Raw genomic sequence first — 19588 nt, 5'->3', positions numbered from 1 at the left:
GGCAGAGGGGAGGAGGCAGCAGGACCTCCCTGCGCGGTGATATCCCCAGCCGGGACCCCCCGGCGCTGAGCATCCCCGGGCGGGGGGAGCCCCGCGGGGGTCGCCGCTCTGTCACCGAGGTGTTCTGGGGGGGCTCAGGGGGTCGGGGCGGGGGGGGCTGGGTGCGGGGGGGGCGAGCATCACCCTCGGGCTCCGTGGGCACCTCCAGCCCGGAGCTGAAGGGGTTACAGACGGGGCGGCGGGTGTCCCTGGGGTGTCCCTGGGGTGTCCCTCGGGGTGTCCCTGGGGTGTCCCTCGGGGTGTCCCCGCCGCGGAGCAGAGCGGGCAGGATGAGCCGGGGGGGCGCTGGGGCTGAGTCCCCCCCAGGCTGGTACATCCGGGACGAGGCGAGCGGGATGCTCTACAAGCGGGGAAAGCTCCTGGGAGAGGTAAATCCCCCTCCCCGCAGCCCCTGAGCCGCCCCCAGCCCCAGCCCGAGCCCCCTCCCCATGGCACCCCGGGGGGATCACAAACCCGCACCCCCAGGGGGTCCCCGAGGTGTCCCCTCCGAGGTGTCCCCCCCGAGGTGTCCCCCCCGAGGTGTCCCCTCCGAGGTGTCCCCTCCGAGGCGGACCCCCCCATCCCCTCTGGGAAAGGGGAAACTGAGGCAGAGGACTGAGATCCTCTCCCTGGAGCTCCTCGCCCCACAGGGAGGGACATCCGGGTGGCCACCCCGACCCCGGGGACACTCCGCTGTCCCCCCCGACTGCCCATTCCCACGCTGTCACCCTCGCAGGGCACCTTTGGGCGCTGCTACCAGCTGGCGGAGCTGACCAGCGGCCGGCTCTACGCGGCGAAGGTCATCCCGCGAGCCCGGCTGGCTGCGGGCGTCGGGGACAGGGTGAGGCCGGGGTGGGGACACTCCCCGGGGACAGGGGACAACACCCCGCAGAGCCACCCAGCCCTGCCGGTGCCCCGCGGCGGGTGTCTGGGTGGGTTCCTTCCGGGGGTCTCCGGACGCCGAGGGTCCCCCGCGGGGCTGCGGGGCTCCTGTCGCCTGTCGCTGCAGGTGGAGCGCGAGCTGGAGCTGCAGTGTCACCTGCGCCACCCGCACATCGTGCGACTGCACGGCCACTTCTCGGACAGCCGCCACCTCTACCTCCTGCTGGAGCTCTGCAGCCGCGGGGTGAGAGCTGCGCCCCGGAACCGAGCCCCGAACCCCGAATTTGGGATCCTGAACCCTGAAACCGAGCCCCCGAACCCCGAATTTGGGATCCCGAACCCTGAAACTGAGCCCCCGAACCCCGAATTTGGGATCCTGAGCCCTGAAACTGAGCCCCCGAACCCTAAAACGGAGCCCCTGCACCCCGAAAAGGAGACCCTGCACCCCGAAAAGGAGTCCCTGCACCCCGAAACGGAGCCCCGAACCCCGAAACTGAGACCCTGAACCCCTAAACGGAGCCCCTGAGCCCCGAAATCCCTCACCCCAAAGCAGACCCTGCACCTGAACCCCAAAACCGAGCACTTGTACCCCAAAAATTGAGCACCCTCAGGGCGGGGCTTCAGCAGGGTCCAGCCTGGCGCCTCACTCTGTCCCCAGTCCTTCTTTACTGTCCCCAGTCCTTCTTTACTGTCCCCAGTCCTTCTTTACTGTTCCCAGTCCCTGTCACTCTGTCTCCAGTCCCTGTCATTTTGCCCCCAATCCCTGTCACTCTGTCCCCAACCCCTGTCGCTCTGTCCCCAGTCCTTCTCTGTCCCAGCCTACTTTCCATCCCTTCATCTTCCATCCTGTCTTGTCCCCCGTCACCGTCCCATGTTCTGTCCCCAGCCCCCATGGCTCTGTCTCCAGCCCATCACTCTGTCCAGCCCCTGTCATTCTGTCCTCAATCCCTGTCGCTCTGTCCCAGCCCCCGTCACCCTGTCCCCAGTCCTTCCTTACTGTCCCCAATCCCTGTCACTGTCCCCAACCCCTGTTGCTCTGTCCCCAGTCCTTCCTTACTGTCCCCAGCCCCTGTCACTCAGTCCCCAACCCCTGTCACTCTGTCCCCAGTCGGGTCACTCTGTCCCAATCCCTGTCCCTCTGTCCCAACCCCTGTCCCTCTGTCCCCAGTCCCTCGCCGCCATCCTGCGGGCTCGGGGTCACCTGACGGAGCCGGAGGTTCGATACTACCTGCGGCAGCTGCTCTCGGGGCTGCGCTACCTGCACGGGCACGGGCTGCTGCACCGCGACCTCAAACCCGGTGCGTGACACCGGGGAGGTGACCCGAGACACCGGGGAGGTGACCGAGACACCGGGGAGGTGACCGAGACACCGGGCAGGTGACCGAGACACCGGGGAGGTGACCCGGCGGTGGCTGAGAGTGACACGACGCCTCCACAGGCAACTTCTTGGTGACGGAGGGGATGCGGGTGAAGATCGGCGACCTGGGGCTGGCACGGCGGGTGGCACCGGCCGGGCGGCGCTGGGGGTGAGCGGGGCCGGGGGGGGTGTGTCACCCCGCCCGTGTCGCCGAGGGTCACCTGCGCTGTCCCCCCGCTCAGGGCGCTGTGTGGGACACCTGAGTACCTGGCGCCGGAGGTGTTGGACCGCAGGGGACACGGGGTGGCATCGGACATTTGGGCGCTGGGGTGTGCCGTGTGAGTGGGGGGCGGCGGGGAGAGAGGGGAAAGGTGGAGGGAGGGCGAGGGGAGATGGAGGGAGGATGAGGGGAGATGGAGAGAGGGCAGAGGGGGATGGAGGGAGGATGGGAGGAGGGGAGATGGAACGAAGATGGAGGGAGGATGAGGGGAGATGGAGGGAGGATGGGATGAGGGGAGATGGAGGCAGAGTGGGGAAAGCTGGAGAGAGGGTGTGGGGAGATGGAGGGAGGGTGAGGAGAGATGGAGAGAGGGCAAGGGGAGATGGTGGGAGAGTGGAGAGAGATGGAGAGAGGGCAAGGAGAGATGGAGGGAGGGTGAGGGGAGACGGAGGGAGCACAGGGGGCTGGAAGGAGGATGGAGAGGCTGGAGGGAGGGTAGGGGGTTTGGAGGGGAGGTGGGGATGGGGAGGGCTGGAGGGAGGATGAGGGGTGATGGAGGGAGGATGGGATGGAGATGGAAGATGAAGGGAGGATGAGGGGAGATGGAGGATGGGATGAAGGGAGATGAGGGGGGAGGATGGAGAGGCTGGAGGGAGAATAGAGGGGCTGGAGGGAGGACAGGGAGGTTGGACGGAGCTCAGGGTGGGCCGGAGGAAGGTCAAGGTGTCCTGACAGAGGTCAGGGTGGCCGGAAGGATGTCAGGGTGTCCGGAGGAGCTCAGGGTGTCCGGAGCAGCTCAGGGACACTCCCAGCCCCGCTCCCCGCAGGTACGCGCTGCTGAGCGGTCACACCCCGTTCGCGGCGCGCTCCCGGGCCGAGCTGTACCGGAGCATCCGCGCCGCCCGGCTCCCGCTGCCCGCCCGGCTCTCCCCCGCCGCCAGAGCTCTGGTCACCCTCATGCTGCAGTCTGACCCTGCGGCACGGCCCGGCACGGCCCAGCTGCTGCGACACCCCTTCCTCTGCCAGGTGCGCGGCTGGGGACACGGGGGACATGGAGGGACATGGGGGACATGGGGGACACGGGGGACATGGAGGGACATGGAAAGACATGAAGGGACAGAGGGGACACGAGGGGTATAAGGGGACACGGAGTGACATGAAGGGACACGGAGTGACATGAAGGGACACAGGGGACATGAGGGGACACGGGGGACATGAGGGGACAAAAGGGGATCTGGAGGGACATGGAGGGACATGGGGGACACGGGGGGCACAAGGGGACACGGGGGGACACGGAAAGACATGGAGGGACAGAGGGCATACGAGGGGTATAAGGGGACACGGAGTGACATGGGGGACACAGGGAGCATGAGGTGACACGGAGGGACATCGTGGGGCACAAGGGGACACGGAGTGACATGGGGGACATGGGGGGCATGAGGGGACACGGAAAGACATGAAGGGACAGAAGGGACACGAGGGGTATAAGGAGACACAGAGTGACATGAGGGGACATGGAGGGACACAGGGGACACGAGGGGACATGGAGGGACATGGGGGACATGAGGGGAACAAGGGGATGGGGGAGGCATGGAGGGACACAGAAGGACATGAGGGGACACAAGGGACACGGAGGGACATGGGGGGACATGAGGGGAACGAGGGGACATGAGGGACACAAGGGGATCTGGAGGGACACAGAGTGACATGGGGGACACGAGGGGACACAGGGGGACATGGGGAGACATGCAGGGACACGGAGGGACATGAAGTGACACAGAGGGGCATGGAGGGACACGAGAGGACATGGGAGACATGAGGGGACACGAGGGGACACGGAATGACAAGGGGGGGCACGAGGGGACACGGGGGGACATAGGACACATGAGGGGACACGAGTGGACACAAAGAGACATGAAGGGACACAGGGGACATGGAGGGACACAAGGGGACACGAGGAGACATGGGGGACATGGAGGGACACAGACATGAAGTGACATGGAGGGACACGAGGGGACATGGGAGACATGAGGGGACACGAGGGACACAGAGGACATGGAGTGACTCGAGGGGCTTGAGGGGACACGGACTGACACGGAGGGACATGAGGGGACATGCGGGACACGGGGGGACACGAGTGGACACTGAGGGACATGGGGGACACAGGGGACACGGAGGGAGATGAAGGGACACAGGGGACACAGGGGACACGGGGGTGTCCCCGCCTGTCACCCCGCAGGGTTTCACGCCCCACAAGCTGCCACCCCGCGCCTGCCACTCCGTGCCCATGCTCGTGGCACAGCAGCCCCTCTGCCGTGTCCTGCGGCGCTGGCAGGGCTGTGGCTGTGTCCCTGTCACCCGTGCCACCCCCGAGGGACCCGAGCCTGGCTCTCCACGGAGGAAAACCTTTATTAGCGCTGGGAACTGTCTGAAATCCAGCCATGGGGACAAGCAGGGTGGGACGTGACCAGAACACACACACACACACCAGTTTGCCCTTAAAACAACAGGAAAAAAACCCAAAAAAACCCAAAATCCAAACCCAAAAAAAACCAAAAAGGAGTTTTCTTCCCTGCCAGCCTGGGGTGGGATGGGGATGAGGGATGTCCCAGTGCTGCTGCTGGGGCTGGGGAGGTGGCAGGTGACACTGGGGACACGGCAGAGGGGACAGAGGGAGGCGTGGGCTGGGAGGGAGGGAGGAAAGTGTGTGGTTTCCCTGCTCAGCTTCACTCCTCTCCCCCTCTGGAGGGAAGAGACTCGAAGGGAAGGGTGAAAGCTCAGTAAAACAGGAGGATTAAAACACCCACGGCTGGGAGCTCCCAGCCGTGCCTGAAACACAGAGAGGGGACAAGGACAACACGCCTGGTGGCCCCAGCAAGCACCAAGGAGCTGCTTCCGGACCTGTCCCTGTGTCACCCGGAGGGGACAGGCTGGGGGTGACACTGGAGTGTCACCAGAGGGGTCTGGGGGAGGGAGGTGACAGTGACAACTTTGCACGGAGGGGAGGCTTCTCCCGGTGCCAGAGCTGCTCTGGTGACAAAGGAGGGAACAGGGACAGCCTGGAGGGGCTGGGGGAGGTGGGGGTGTCACTGTGTCCCCAGACCACGGCAGGGCGGCAGTGACAGACCCCAAACCCTCCAACAGCCTCACAGAAACGCCCCAGGCTGGGAAAGGTGGGACACAAACCCCAGCTGTCCCCAAAGCCCCTCAGCTCCCGAGGAAGCTGCTCAGAACCTTTCCCAATCCAGGTGATTCCTCCAGGAGCTTCACCCTGGGGACAGGACGCTGTGCCACCACACCAGGCTCCTGGGGGACACTGGGGACAGCCCGGGGCAGGTGGCACAGCCGGGCTGGCCGCTGTCCCTGCCCTGCCAGCAGCTCAAGGCCTGGCACAGAGCCTGGGGGATATTTTTATCGTGGCATTTGTGGTGTTTGAAGCTGTCAGCTCGGTGTTTTTGGGGATAAACACAACCCTCCCCTGTCCCAGCCTGGCTCTGTGCTGACAGGGACAGCAACACCCTCAGCTGTCACAGCCTGAGCCCCTGGGTGACCCTGGGAGGACATCTGGCAGCCAGGTCCCCAACCCCCCTGCTCTGGGGACACCTCTGCCAGCCACCTCTGTCCCCTCCCGGGCAGGAAGGTCCCCGAGGGGCTCAGGGAGGCTGTTCCAGTGAATTCCTTGTGGGTTTTAAGCTCTGGGATCTCCCCATCCTTACTGCCCAAAGATGGGGAGAGCAGGGCTGTCCCTGTCCCTGTCCCTGTCCCTGTCCCTGTCCCTGTCCCTGTCCCTGTCCCTGTCCCTGTCTGGGGCTCAGGACACTGCAGCTGTCCCAGGACACCAACCAAGGTCTCTTAAAGAGAAGGGATTTCAAACCAAAAGGTTCAGCTTTGGGAACTCCTCTCCCCCTCCTCCCCAGCTCCAAGCGAGGCTGAAACTCACCCTTGAGCAGAAATCAGGTTCAAACTTCAGCCAGCTGGTGACCCACAGCCCCGGCGGGGTGACAAGGACAGGTCACCTCCGTGTCACCGCAGAGCCCTGGCCCAGAGCTGAGCCCAGCTCCCCACGCCCAGCAGGGCTCAGAGCACACCCTGCAGGGACAGCTCCAGGCAGGGGTGGCCCGGGGGGGTTTGGGGACAGGGCAGGTGTGGAGTGTCCCCCCGCGGGGCTGAGTGGCACCTCAGGCCGATGGCACTGAGTTGGTGTCCACCTTGAGTCCCTTGCTGGCCAGGAAGGCGTCCTGCTTGGGCTCCCTGCCCAGGAACCTCCTCAGCATGTCCGAGGCGTCCACAGAGCCACCGGGGTGGAGGATGCAGTTCCTGTAGTCCATTCCCACCTGAGGGGACAGAGGGACAGGGGTGGGACACTGCCCTCGAGCCCAAATCTTGCCAGCCAAAAATCCTGCTTTCCCCAAATCCTGCGACCCTATATCCTGCTATCCCAAAATCCAGCCATTCCCATATCTAGCCATCCCCAATCCCTGCCATCCCCAAACCCTTCCATCCCCAAATCCAGCCATTCCCAAATCCTGCCATCCCCAAATCCCAGCCATTCCCATATCCAGCCATCCCCAAATCCTGCCACCCCCAATCCCTTCCACCCCCAAATCCTGCCATCCCCAAATCCTGCCATCCCCAAATCCTGCCATCCCCAAATCCTGCCATCCCCAAATCCCAGCCATCCCCAAACCCTTCCATCCCCAAATCCAGCCATCCCCAAATCCTGCCATCCCCAAATCCTGCCATCCCCAAATCCTGCCATCCCCAAACCCTTTCATCCCCAAATGCAGCCATCCCCAAATGCAGCCATCCCCAAACCCTTTCATCCCTAAACCCTTCCATCCCCAAATCCAGCCCTCCCCAAATCCTGCCATCCCCAAATCCCTTCCATCCCCAAATCCTGCCATCCCCAAATCCTTCCATCCCCAAATCCTTCCATCCCCAAATCCTGCCATCCCCAAATCCCTTCCATCCCCAAACCCTTCCATCCCCAAATCCCAGCCATCCCCAATCCCTCTCCCCACCTTGCAGTTCATGATTCCCTCCTGCTTGAAGCGCGTGTGGAACATATCCATGGAATACACCTCGCTCCACAGGTAGCCATAGTACTGGGCGTCGTAGCCACCGGCCAGGTGGCCGAAGGTGGCCGGCATGTTGGTACCTGAGGGGACAAAAAGGGTCAAGGGGGACTCACAGCACCACCAACAAAACTGGTGGTCAGTCCCAGCAGGCTGACAACCCATGGGGACAAAGGGAGGAACTTTTGGGATTTTTCCAGCATTGCTTTTCCCGGAGCCAGCAGAAACTGTCCCCGCTGTTGGACAGGGACAGGGCAGGGACAGCAGGGTGGCACGCTGTACCTGGGGTGGCAGGGACACCCAGCACCTCCTCGCAGAGCTGGGCAAACACCTCCACGGGGTCAGCCTTGGTCTGGGTGTGCAGCGCCTGGTCCACCTTGGCCAGCACGATCTGGCGCAGGTTGAAGAGCCCTGAGCCCAAAAGGAGGAGGAAAAGGTGAACTGAGAACGAAATGCTGCCTGCAGGAGTGTCACCGAGCCTGGTGGCACCTCTTGTCACCTTTCTCTTCCCAGATCCTTCCCAGATTCTTCTCCATATCCCCTCAGAATCCCCAGCACACCGGGGAGCAAAGAAAAGCCTTCTTGTCCCCAGCCAGGTCTCTCAGTGTCCCCTCCCCGTCCCCATCCAGGTCTCTCAGTGTCCCCTCCCCATCCCCAGCCAGGTCTCTCAGTGTCCCCTCAGAACTCCCAGCACCACGGGGAGCAAGGAAAAGCCTTCTTGTCCCCAGCCAAGTCACTCAGTGTCCCTTCCCTGTCCCCAGACAGGTCACTCAGTGTCCCCCATCCAGGTCACTCAGTGTCCCCTCCCCATCTCCAGCCAGGTCTCTCAGTGTCCCTTGTTGGTTGTGTTTGTGGTTTGTGTTTTGTTGGTTTGTGTTTTGTTGGTTTGTGTTTGTTGGTTGTGTTGTTGGTTTGTGTTTGGGTTGTGTTGTGGGGGGTTTTGTTGGTTTGTGTTTGTGGGTTGTGTTTTGTTGGTTGTGTTTGTGGGTTTGTGTTGGGGGTGTTTGTTGGTTTGTGTTTGTGGGTTGTGTCTGTCCCCATCCAGGTCTCTCAGTGTCCCCCATCCAGGTCTCTCAGTGTCCCCTCCCTGTCCCCATCCAGGTCACTCAGTGTCCCCTCCCTGTCCCCATCCAGGTCTCTCAGTGTCCCCTCCCTGTGGGTTTGTGTTGTTGGTTGTGTTTGTGGGTTGTGTTGGTTTGTGTTTGTTGGTTTGTGTTTGGGTTTGTGTTGGTTTGTGTTTGTTGGTTTGTGTTTGTTGGTTTGTGTTTTTGGTTTGTGTTTGTGGGTTTGTGTTGGTTGTGTCCTGTCCCCATCCAGGTCACTCAGTGTCCCCTCCCTGTCCCCATCCAGGTCTCTCAGTGTCCCTCCTTGTCCCCATCCAGGTCTCTCAGTGTCCCCTCCCTGTCCCCCATCCAGGTCTCTCAGTGTCCCTCATCCAGGTCACTCAGTGTCCCCTCCCTGTCCCCATCCAGGTCTCTCAGTGTCCCTCCCTGTCCCCATCCAGGTCACTCAGTGTCCCCTCCCTGTCCCTGCTCAGTGACACACCCGTGTTTGCCTGCCGGGATTTAATGAGTTTCTCCAGCAGCTCGTCCGGGATGGGGCTGCCGGTTTTGTAGTGCCGGGACATGCGCAGCAGCGGCTCCTTCTCCCACACCCAGTTCTCCAGCATCTGCGACGGAGCCTCCACGAAATCCCTCTCCACGTGCGTCCCGCTGAACATGGCGAACTCCGCCTGGGGACGCGGAATTCGGCTCGGAATTCGGCTGAGAATTCGGTTCGGAATTCTGTTTGGAATTCTGTTCGGAATTCTGCTTGGAATTCACCTCGGAATTCGGCTGGGAATTCTGCTTGGAATTCTGCTCGGAATTCGGCTCGGAATTCGGCTTGGAATTCTGCTTGGAATTCGGCTCGGAATTCAGCTGGGAATTCTGCTGGGAATTTGGCTCGGAATTCTGCTCGGAATTCGGCTCGGAATTCTGCTTGGAATTCAGCTCGGAATTCGGTTCAGAATTCAGCTCAGAATTCTGCTCGGAATTCTGCTCGGAATTTGGCTGAGAATTCTGTTCGGAATTTAGCTTGGAATTCAGCTGGGAATTCTGTTCGGAATTCGGCTTGGAATTCGGCTGGGAATTCAGCTTGGAATTCTGCTCGGAATTCTGCTGGGAATTCGGCTGGGAATTCGGCTCGGAATTCTGCTCGGAACTCGGCTCGGAATTCAGCTTGGAATTCGGCTCGGAATTCGGCTCAGAATTGAGCTCGGAATTCTGTTCAGAATTCAGCTTGGAATTCTGCTCGGAATTTGGCTGAGAATTCGGCTCGGAATTGAGCTCGGAATTCTGCTCGGAATTCGGCTGAGAATTCGGCTCAGAATTCAGCTTGGAATTCTGCTCGGAATTTGGCTGAGAATTCGGCTCGGAATTGGGCTCTGAACTCAGCTCAGAATTCTGCTCGGAATTCTGCTCGGAATTGAGCTCGGAATTCTGCTCAGAATTCGGCTCGCAATTCGGCTCAGAGCAGGATTTGGGTGAATGACCAACCTCCGGGGAAGCCTCACCTGAGAGCACAGCTGGTGCATGACGTGCCCGAACTCGTGGAAATAAGTCTCCACCTCGTCGTGCTGCAGCAGGGAAGGAGCGTCCGGCGTGGGTTTGGTGAAGTTGGCCACCATGGCGGCCACCGAGATCTGCCGGCTGGAGTCCGGCAGGAGGCAGCCGGGCTGCAGGCCGAAGCAGGCGGCGTGGCCGTACTTGCCTTCCCTGGGAGAGGGACAGCAGGGTCACAGGGGTTGTCCCCAAGAGCTGGACACTGCCAGGGTGTACCTCGTTGTGGGGCTCAGAGCAGGGTGGGGTTGGGGTTGGTGGGTTTGGTGGTGGGAATGGGAGAACGGGATTTTGGTGTTGGGAATGGGAAAATGGGATTTTGGTGTTGGGAATGAGGGGATTTGGTGTTGAGAATGGGGATTTGGTGTTGGGAATGAGGGGATTTGGTGTTAGGGAAGGGAAAATGGGGATTTGGTGTTGGGAATGGGAAAATGGGGATTTGGTGTTGGGAATGGGAAAATGGGGATTTGGTGGTGGGAATGAGGGGATTTGGTGTTGGGAATGGGAAAATGGAGATTTGGTGTTGGGAATGAGAAAAAAGGGATTTGGTGTTGGGAATGAGAAAACAGGGATTTGGTGTTGGGAATGTAAGAATGGAGATTTGGTGCTGGGAATGGGAAAACAGGGATTTGGTGTTGGGAATGGTAGAATGGGGATTTGGTGCTGGCAGATTTGGTGTTAGGAATAGAAGAATGGGGATTTGTTGTAGAATTTGAATGCTCAGAGCAGGTGACCACCTCAGTAACCACCTCGGTGACCACCCCAGTGACCAACCCAGTGACCACCCCAGTGACCAACCCAGTGACCACCCTAGTGACCAACCCAGTGACCACCCCAATGACCAACCCAATGACCATCCCAGTGACCACCCCAATGGCCACCCCGGTGACCACCCTGGTGACCACCCCAGTGACCACCCCGGTGACCATGCAAATGGCCACCCCGGTGACCACCCCAGTGACCACCCCAGTGACCACCCCAGTGACCACCCCAATGACCAACCCAATGACCAACCCAGTGACCAACCCAGTGACCACCCTGGTGACCACCCCGGTGACCACCCCGGTGACCATGCCAGTGACCACCCCAGTGACCACCCCAATGACCACACAGCATTCCCACCACACCCCACACACCTGGGACAAGGATTCCCCCCTTCCCCAGGCCCTGCTCCCCCTCTCTCCTCACCGAGGGTACAGATCCAGGTAGAACTTGCCGACCACCTCCCCGGACGCCGCGTCCTTCACCGTGTAGAGCTGCACGTCCTCGTGCCACACCTGAGCCTTCTCCTCCAGCTGGAAGGTGAGGCCCAGCAGCTCCTGGTAGATGGCCAGCAGGCCCGTGGTGACCACCTGCATGGGGAAATACTCCTTGAGCAGGTTCTGGTCCACGCTGTACTTGGTCTCCTCCACCTGGTTCATGTAGTAGCGCATGTCCCACGCGTTGATGCGGTTGTCGAACTCCAGCCCGCGCTTCTCGCACTCCTTCTTCTTCAGCTCCAGGATCACCGCCCGCTCCTTCTCGCCCAGCGGCTTCAGCTTCTGGGCCAGCTCGTCTGGGGGAAGGCAGGCAGGGTTGGGGTGTGGGTGTGGGATCAAAGCCTACGTGTGGGGTCACAGCAGCACAGCCAGGGATGTCCCTGTTGTGCCCCAGGGTTGGGATGTCCCTGTTGTGCCCCAGGGCTGGGATGTGGGGTCAGAGCAGCACAGGGGACACTGGGATGTCGCTGTTGTGCCCCAGGGTTGGGATATGGGGTCAGAGCACACACAGAGATGTCCCTGTTGTGCCCCAGGGTTGGGATGTGGGGTCACAGCAGCACAGCACAGCTCAGGATGTCCCTGTTGTGCCCCAGGGCTGGGATTTGGGTGTAGGATCAAATCCTACGTGTGGGGTCAGAGCAGCACAGGCCGGGATGTCCCTGTTGTGTCCCAGGGTTGGGATGTCCCTGTTGTGCTCCAGGGTTGGGATGTGAGGTCAGAGCGGCACAGCCTGGGATGTCCTCACTGTGCCCCAGGGTTGGGATGTGGCTCAGAGCAGCCTGACTCTGGATGTCCCTGTTGTGCCCCAGGGTTGGGGTTTGGGGTCAGAGCAGCACAGGGGACACCAGGATGTCCCTGTTGTGCCCCAGGGTTGGGATGTGGCTCAGAGCAGACACAGAGATGTCCCTGTTGTGCCCCAGGGCTGGGATATGGGGTCAGAGCAGCACAGGGGACACTGGGATGTCCCTGCTGTGCCCCAGGGCTGGGATTTGGGTGTAGGATCAAATCCTACACGTGGGGTCAGAGCAGCACAGCTCAGGATGTCCCTGCTGTGCCCCAGGGCTGGGCTGTGGGGTCAGAGCAGACACAGAGATGTCCCCGTTGTGCCCCAGGGCTGGGCTGTGGCTCAGAGCAGACACACAGATGTCCCTGCCATGCCCCAGGACGTACCCAGGAAGGTGGCCACCGTCCGGCTGCTCTTGGCCATGTTCATCTCCAGCACGAAGTCAGCGTGGGTGCTGAAGCCCAGCAGGTTGGCTTTCTGGGCTCTCAGGTCCACCAGCTCCTTCAGGATCAGGCAGTTCTCCTGCAAGGCAAGAGGGAAAATGGGACACATGGGGAAGGAATAAAAATCCCAAAGGAGATCCCTTCCATTCCCATGGCTCTGATCCCTCAGGATTTTAGTTTCTGTATTTTCCATGTATTATCTGGAATCCTGTAATTCTTTAGTGTGTAACTCTGGGTGCCAACTGGTGTTATCTCATTTTTAGACAAAACAATTCCTCTCTAAGCTCCAAACCCAAGGACATCTCACTGTCTCAGAGCTCCAAGACATGCAAACAGCAGTGAATGAATTGGGGGAGAAAACTTGGAGTAATTAACTTCATTAGCTGAAGCTGTAATTGGAAGATTAAACCTCAACATGCAAACAGACAAAACTTATAAAAAACTCATGACCATTGTCCATTTTGGCACCTGGGTGGGCTGTGATTGCTCTAAATGCACCTGAAGGCCTTTAATAAATTTAACTGCTTTTTATTCTCTTAACTTTGCCTAGCTAAAGGTTTCAGGTAAAGGTTTCAGGTAAGGTTTTAGGTCAGGTTTTAGGTCAGCCTGCCAAGGCTTCAGCTCCCACCGACCTCTTTGCACCTGGAGTTGAACATCTCCTCCACCTTCCTCCTGGTCTCAGGCACGTAGCACTTCTTCAGCAGGGGGAAGTAGTGAGGGTACTTGAGGGTGACCTTCAGCTTCCCGTCCTCTGTCTTCTCCAGGGAGTTCAGGAAATCCTCAGGGAGCCCACCTGGGGGAAAAGAGCAGCCAGGAGCTGGGGGAGAGCCTGGGATCCTCCAGAATTCCTCTGGGATCATCCCCTCCAGGCTCCTGGGGTCACAGCAGCAGAGCATTGCATACCCAGCTCCTCCCTGGAGAAGGGCAGGAAGGTGGTGTCCTCGTTGAGGTTCTTGTTGAAATCGATGCACAGCACGCTCAGCTTCTTCTTGATGGCTTTGATTTTCTTCAAAACGCAGGGGAAACAGAGAGAAGTCAGAGCCAGGGGGGCAATCAGGCTGTCCCCACCCTCCTGAGCTGCCCAGCACTCAGCCTGCGCTTGGCTCTGACCCAGAGAATTAGCAGAATTAATTAATTTGTGCAAGCAGCAAAACCCTGAGCCCAGAACAGCTTCCCTGGGAAGGCACCTGGCAGGGAATCAGCCACCTCAGCAAGGTGCTGGCTGTCCCCTGCCACCCCAGGAGCTGCAGGAACAACCTCCTCTCCCCTCGTTTCACCTTTCCTGCTGTTTTTAACCCTGTTTTGAGCTCCTTGGCTGGTGTGTGGGAAGAGGAGGAGGCTCTGAGCAGCTCAGCTCCCTCTCACCAACTCCAGACCTTGGCATGGGGTGGTGATTCAATTTACAATTGAATTTCAATTCAATTCAAATCCAACTTCAACTTCCCAGGAACTCCTTAACTCCCCAAATCGACCCCATTTTGTCAACCTCACCCCTTGAATGGAAAGGAAAACAGAGGGGCTGGAAACATGACCCAAAATCACTGGAATCAACCCCAAACCTGAGCCTCAGCCCTGCTCTGAGGGTTCCTCTCCCTGTGCTTAACTCCCCTTTGGGACACAACAAGGGGGATTGGGTTCAGACTGACAGGAATTAGGTTTAGATGGGATTTTAGGAAAAAAATTCCTCCCTGGGAGGGTGGGGAGGTTGCCCAGAGGAGCTGTGGCTGCTCCTGGATCCCTGGCAGTGCCCAAGGCCAGGCTGGATGGAGCTGGGACAGTGGGAAGTGTCCCTGTCATGGCAGGGATGGGATGAGATGATCCTCAAGGTCCTTCCAACCCCAACCACGCCAGGATTGTGTGTTCTCACCTCCTGGGTCTCCTCAGGGAGGTGCAGCCCGTTCCTCTTGCCCAGCTTGATCAGCCTCTCCAGGTACCTCTTCGCCTCAGGCTTCAGGGAAGAGCTCTCTGCTTTCTCCTGTGAATCCACACGGAGCTCAGGAGCTGCAGGGAGCTCTGGAAACACCCAGAGAGCCAGCAGCAGATGGAAACACCCCTGGGAAGGCTTTGGGTTGTCACCTCGGGGCACTGATTGCTTTAAATATGTCACCTTTGTGCCATCTCGGCACTTTTTGGGGACATTTTTGGGGCATAACCAGCCTCTTCCCCACTGAGGTGATTGGAATGACCAACAGCCACCCAGAAAAAGGGGTGATTAAGGGTCTGAGTGAGGGCAGAGCCCTCAAACCCCAAATTCCCACCCTCACTGGAAGCTGGACCGCCCTGCTGCCACCACAGCGCGCTCACTCTGCTCGACCACAGCGAAAAGAGGGAGGAGGGAAAAGCCTTTCCCAGGATTCCAGGGGACAGGGGACACACCTGGAGCCACACAATCCTCTGGTACACGTCCTGCCTCATGCTCATCTCCACGTCGAACTCGGAGAGCTTCTTGTCGGCCTCGGTGCTGGCGGCGCGGATGGCCTTGCAGGGCGAGACGTGCTGCGGGAAATCCAGCATGTTCCTGCGCACTGGGGACAGGAAAAAACGGCACTGGGGTGAGGGAGTGACAGCCCAGAGCCAGGCTGGCAGCCCCAGGGACCTCCCCAGTGCCCACGTGGGAAGGGAGAGGTGAAATGTGGGTTTTTTTTGGGCTTTTTCTGATGCTCGGCGTGTCCGTTTGCTGTTGTTGTGGAGAAAAAAGGCTTTGCAAAGGGAGGGTTTTGGTGCTCTTGTGAAATCCTGGCTCACTTCTGGTGCTTCAGCTAACTGGGAAAGTGTTCTGGGAGTGACTCAGCTCAGCTGGAGGTGAAAAAGAAGTTGTATAATCGTGAAACAATTATTAGAGGCAATCAGTGCCACACCATGGGCTGTGGTTGGTTACACCTGATGCTCCTATCCTGGTCTGTGGTGGTTGTTAAATTTTTTGTGCCTCAAAAGTATGGAAATTCATAACAAACTAACAGTTTAACAACCCTAAATTTTTACAATAAATGCTCTTTGCCATACCATGGTAGAATCCCTTAAAAACCACTGCAGCTTCCCACCACAATCCTGCTCCCAAAACCATTCTGGGAATCACTCAGCTCAGCTAGAGGTGAAAAAGAAGTTGAATAATTGTGAAACAATTATTAGAAGCAATCAGTGCCACACCATGGGCTGTGGTTGGTTACAAATGATGTTCCTGTCGTGGTCTCTGGTGTTGGTTAAGCACATTTTTTCGTGTTTTTGTGCCTCAAAATTGTGGAAATTCATAACAAACTAACAGTTTAAAAACCCTGGATTTTTACAATAAATGGTCTTTGCCATACCATGGTAGAATCCCTTAACAACCACTGCAGCTTCCCACCACAATCCTTTCCCCAAAACCATTCTGGGAATCACTCAGCTCAGCTAGAGGTGAAAAAGAAGTTGAATAATTGTGAAACAATTATTAGAAGCAATCAGTGCCACACCATGGGCTGTGGTTGGTTACAAATGATGTTCCTGTCATGATCTCTGGTGTTGGTTAAACAAATTTGTGCCTCAAAAGTGTGGAAATTCATAACAAACTAACAGTTTAAAAACCCTAAATTTTTACAATAAATTGTCTTGGCCATACCATGGTAGAATCCCTTAAAAACCACTGCAGCTTCCCACCACAATCCTGTTCCCAAAACCCCAGAATCCCACACCTGGAGCCCCCAGGAGATCTGCCCCAGGAGTTTTGGGATGTCCCTTTTAGGGCCAGGAGCTTCACTCCACGATGATCCACACAGATCCCTTCCAGCTCAGGACATCCCACGCTGGCAGCAGCATTCCCTAAAACCTAAAAACCTAAAAAAACAGGATAATCCTTCCCTCCAGACACTTCCCAAAATCCACCAAGCCCCAGGTGTGCTCTGTCCTGATGAAATCCCACTCAGGCAGGGAAAGCAGAGAACATTCCCTGCTGCAAAACCTCCCAAAAACAGCTCTCCAGGTGCTCTGCAGACACCTGGATTTTCCCCTCCAGGAAATGCTGATGTGAACATTTCCTCCCGCTGAGCAAGAGGTTTTTGGGATTATTTTAGGGGAAAAGAACGGGGAGAGGGGGAGAGGTGGGACAGCTGGAGGACAGGGAGCACAGCAGGTGTGTCACCAGGAGGAGAGGAGGACTGAATTGTCATCCTGCTGCAAAAAAAATCAGCCAAAAAGACACCAAAAACGCATTATTTTGGTGCCACGGAGCCAGCATTTTGTGTTAAACTCCCCAAAATAAAAAATCACAGCGGGATTTACACTCCCAAAAATCAGGCACGTGGAGAGATGTTTCTCCACTGCCTCAGGGGAAAAAAATTAGGAAGGAGGTGAGAGTTTTTTAGATGTTTTCTGGCATTTGTTCCCACTGGTGACACAGGGAAGGTGGGAGGGTTTTGGGAAGGTGGGCAAAGGGCTGTCCTTGGGTTAATTTGCTCTTCCAAAGTTGTTCTTTGCACTGTAAACGTTGACTGGGAAAAAAAACAACACTCTGCAGGCGGCTGAGGGGAGGGGAAAGCAGGTGAGAGCATGGAGCTTAAAAAATACCAAAAAAATACCAAAAAAATGCCAAAAAAATCCCCAAAAAAACCCAAAAAACCCCCCAAAATACAAAAAAAACCCCCCTAAATACAAAAAAAAACCCCCCCAAAAAAATACCAAAAAAACCCCAAAAATACCCAAAAAATACCCCAAAAATACCAAAAAAACCACCCAAAAATACCAAAAAAGTACCAAAAAAGTACCAAAAAAATACCCTAAAATACCAAAAAAACACCAAAAAATACCAAAAAAATCTGAATAATTGAGGTATGGCTCAGAAGTGACCTCAAAGATCACCTGGGCAGGGATGGGACAGGGCAAGGACATCTTTCAGCAGCTCAAATGGAACATCCACTACCCAAAAATTGGACATTTCCAGAGATCTTAGGGCAGCCACATCATCTCTGGTCAACCTCAGGTGCTCCCCAGGGATGAATTCCTCCCCAAAATCCCATCCAGCTCTGCCAGAAGGAGCCCAACTCCACACAATTCCAAAAATTGGACATTTCCAGAGATCTTAGGGCAACCACACCATCTCTGGGCAACCTCAGGTGCTCCCCAGGGATAAATTCCTCCCCAAAATCCCATCCAGCTCTGCCAGAAGGACCTCAACGCCACCTGATTCCAAAAATTGGCCATTTCCAGAGATCTTAGCCCAGCCACATCATCTCTGGGCAACCTCAGGTGCTCCCCAGGGATGAATTCCTCCCCAAAATCCCATCCAGCTCTGCCAGAAGGAACCCAACTCCACACAATTCCAAAAATTGGACATTTCCAGGGATCTTAGGGCAGCCACATCATCTCTGGGCAACCTCAGGTGCTCCCCAGGGATGAATTCCTCCCCAAAATCCCATCCAACTCTTCCAGGACCCCAACTCCACCCAATTCCAAAAATTGGACATTTCCAGAGATCTTCGGGCAGCCACATCATCTCTGGGCAACCTCAGGTGTCACCTCAGGTGCCACCAACCTCCCCAGGGACGAATTTCTCCCCAAAATCCCATCCAGCTCTTCCAGAAGGACCCAATTCCGCCCAGTTCCAAAAATTGGCCATTTCCAGGGATCTTTGGCCAGCCACACCATCTCTGGGCAACCTCAGGTGCTCCCCAGGGACGAATTCCTCCCCAAAATCCCATCCAGCTGTGCCAGAAGGAACCCAGCTCCACCCAGTTCCAAAAATTGGACATTTCCAGAGATCTTAGGGCAGCCACATCATCTCTGGTCAACCTCAGGTGCTCCCCAGGGATGGATTCCTCCCCAAAATCCCATCCAGCTCTGCCAGAAGGACCCAATTCCGCCTGATTCCAAAAATTGGCCATTTCCAGAGATCCTGGGGTGGCTACACCATCTCTGGGCAACCTCAGGTGCTCCCCAGGGATGAATTTCCTCCCCAAAATCCCATCCAGCTCTGCCAGAAAGACCCAATTCTGCCTGATTCCAAAAATTGGACATTTCCAGAGATCTTAGGGCAGCCACATCATCTCTGGGCAACCTCAGGTGCTCCCCAGGGATGAATTCCTCCCCAAAATCCCATCCAACTCTTCCAGGAGCCCAACTCCACCCGATTCCAAAAATTGGCCATTTCCAGGGATCTTAGGCCAACCACACCATCTCTGGGCAACCTCAGGTGCCACCTCAGGTGCCACCAACCTCCCCAGGGATGAATTCCTCCCCAAAATCCCATCCAGCTCTGCCAGAAGGACCCCAACTCCACCTGATTCCAAAAATTGGACATTTCCAGGGATCTTTGGCCAGCCACATTATCTCTGGGCAACCTCAGGTGCTCCCCAGGGATGAATTCCTCCCCAAAATCCCATCCAGCTCTGCCAGAAGGACCCATTTTTGGTTTGGTTGGGGGGTTTGGGTGCCCAACTCCACACAATTCCAAAAATTGGACATTTCCAGAGATCTTTGGCCAGCCACATCACCTCTGGTCAACCTCAGGTGCCACCTCAGGTGCCACCAACCTCCCCAGGGATGAGGAATTCCTCCCCAAAATCCCATCCAGCTCTGCCAGAAGAACCCCACCGCCACCTGATTCCAAAAATTGGACATTTCCAGGGATCTTAGGGCAGCCACATCATCTCAGGTGCAACCTCAGGTGCCACCAACCTCCCCAGGGACGAATTCCTCCCCAAAATCCCACCCAGCTCTGCCAGAAGGACCCAACTCCACCCGATTCCCACCTGTGTACTCCACCTCCACGTCAGCCAGCGCCTTGAGGGTGCTCTCGTAGCTGACCTCGCCCCTCTCCTGCGCTCCCACCCGGTCGTACACCAGCTTGGTGCTCTCGGCCAGCTCGGCCGCCATGGCCTCGATCTGCTCGGCGCTCAGGTCCCAGCGCAGCTGGTTGGCCACTAGCCGAGGAGCTTGGCTGTCAACCAGGTTACCTGAGA

At 57.6% G+C, this 19588-nt stretch overlaps 2 protein-coding genes across 4 annotated transcripts; one reads left to right on the top strand and one right to left on the bottom strand.

Moving 5' to 3' along the window:
- The first annotated feature begins 174 nt into the window (after positions 1–174).
- On the top strand, positions 175–4965 carry LOC146426177 (inactive serine/threonine-protein kinase PLK5-like). 3 transcript variants are annotated; one of them, XM_085040864.1, is made up of 8 exons: positions 276–428; positions 776–880; positions 1049–1165; positions 2090–2219; positions 2360–2447; positions 2521–2616; positions 3326–3524; positions 4738–4965. In XM_085040864.1, the coding sequence occupies exons 1-8, from the start codon at positions 330–332 to the stop codon at positions 4963–4965; spliced, it is 1062 nt and encodes a 353-aa protein (XP_084896990.1). In that variant the 5' UTR covers positions 276–329. The 3 variants fall into 3 exon arrangements, with proteins under 3 accessions (XP_084896992.1, XP_084896990.1, XP_084896991.1); XM_085040866.1 differs by having other exon boundaries at positions 175–428; positions 776–1165; XM_085040865.1 differs by lacking the exon at positions 2521–2616.
- THOP1 (thimet oligopeptidase 1) lies at positions 4890–19588 on the bottom strand. The gene is made up of 12 exons (XM_085040861.1): positions 19379–19588; positions 15036–15184; positions 14527–14634; positions 13563–13665; positions 13292–13452; positions 12603–12738; positions 11362–11728; positions 10128–10329; positions 9119–9305; positions 7856–7984; positions 7520–7656; positions 4890–6832 (listed from the first exon to the last, which is right to left on the bottom strand). The coding sequence occupies exons 1-12, from the start codon at positions 19500–19502 to the stop codon at positions 6677–6679; spliced, it is 1959 nt and encodes a 652-aa protein (XP_084896987.1). The 5' UTR covers positions 19503–19588; the 3' UTR covers positions 4890–6676.

This window comes from Lichenostomus cassidix, chromosome 28 (assembly GCF_008360975.1).
Source record: "Lichenostomus cassidix isolate B80296 chromosome 28, HeHo_3.0, whole genome shotgun sequence".
Taxonomy (NCBI): Eukaryota; Metazoa; Chordata; class Aves; order Passeriformes; family Meliphagidae; genus Lichenostomus; species Lichenostomus cassidix.
The sequence above is the reverse complement of the archived record's forward strand: the minus strand, read 5'-3'. Positions and strand labels throughout refer to the sequence as shown.

Excerpts from the sequence above, each read along its gene's own strand:
- LOC146426177 (XM_085040866.1), top strand. The coding sequence starts at position 330 with ATGAGCCGGGGGGGCGCTGGGGCTGAGTCCCCCCCAGGCTGGTACATC. Across the intron at positions 429-775 it reads GGGGAAAGCTCCTGGGAGAG|GGCACCTTTGGGCGCTGCTA; the intron begins GTAAATCCCCCT and ends TCACCCTCGCAG. Across the intron at positions 1,166-2,089 it reads TGGAGCTCTGCAGCCGCGGG|TCCCTCGCCGCCATCCTGCG; the intron begins GTGAGAGCTGCG and ends CTCTGTCCCCAG.
- THOP1 (XM_085040861.1), bottom strand. The coding sequence starts at position 19,502 with ATGGCGGCCGAGCTGGCCGAGAGCACCAAGCTGGTGTACGACCGGGTG. Across the intron at positions 14,635-15,035 it reads AGAGGATTGTGTGGCTCCAG|GAGAAAGCAGAGAGCTCTTC; the intron begins GTGTGTCCCCTG and ends GTGGATTCACAG. Across the intron at positions 11,729-12,602 it reads GACGGTGGCCACCTTCCTGG|ACGAGCTGGCCCAGAAGCTG; the intron begins GTACGTCCTGGG and ends GCCTTCCCCCAG.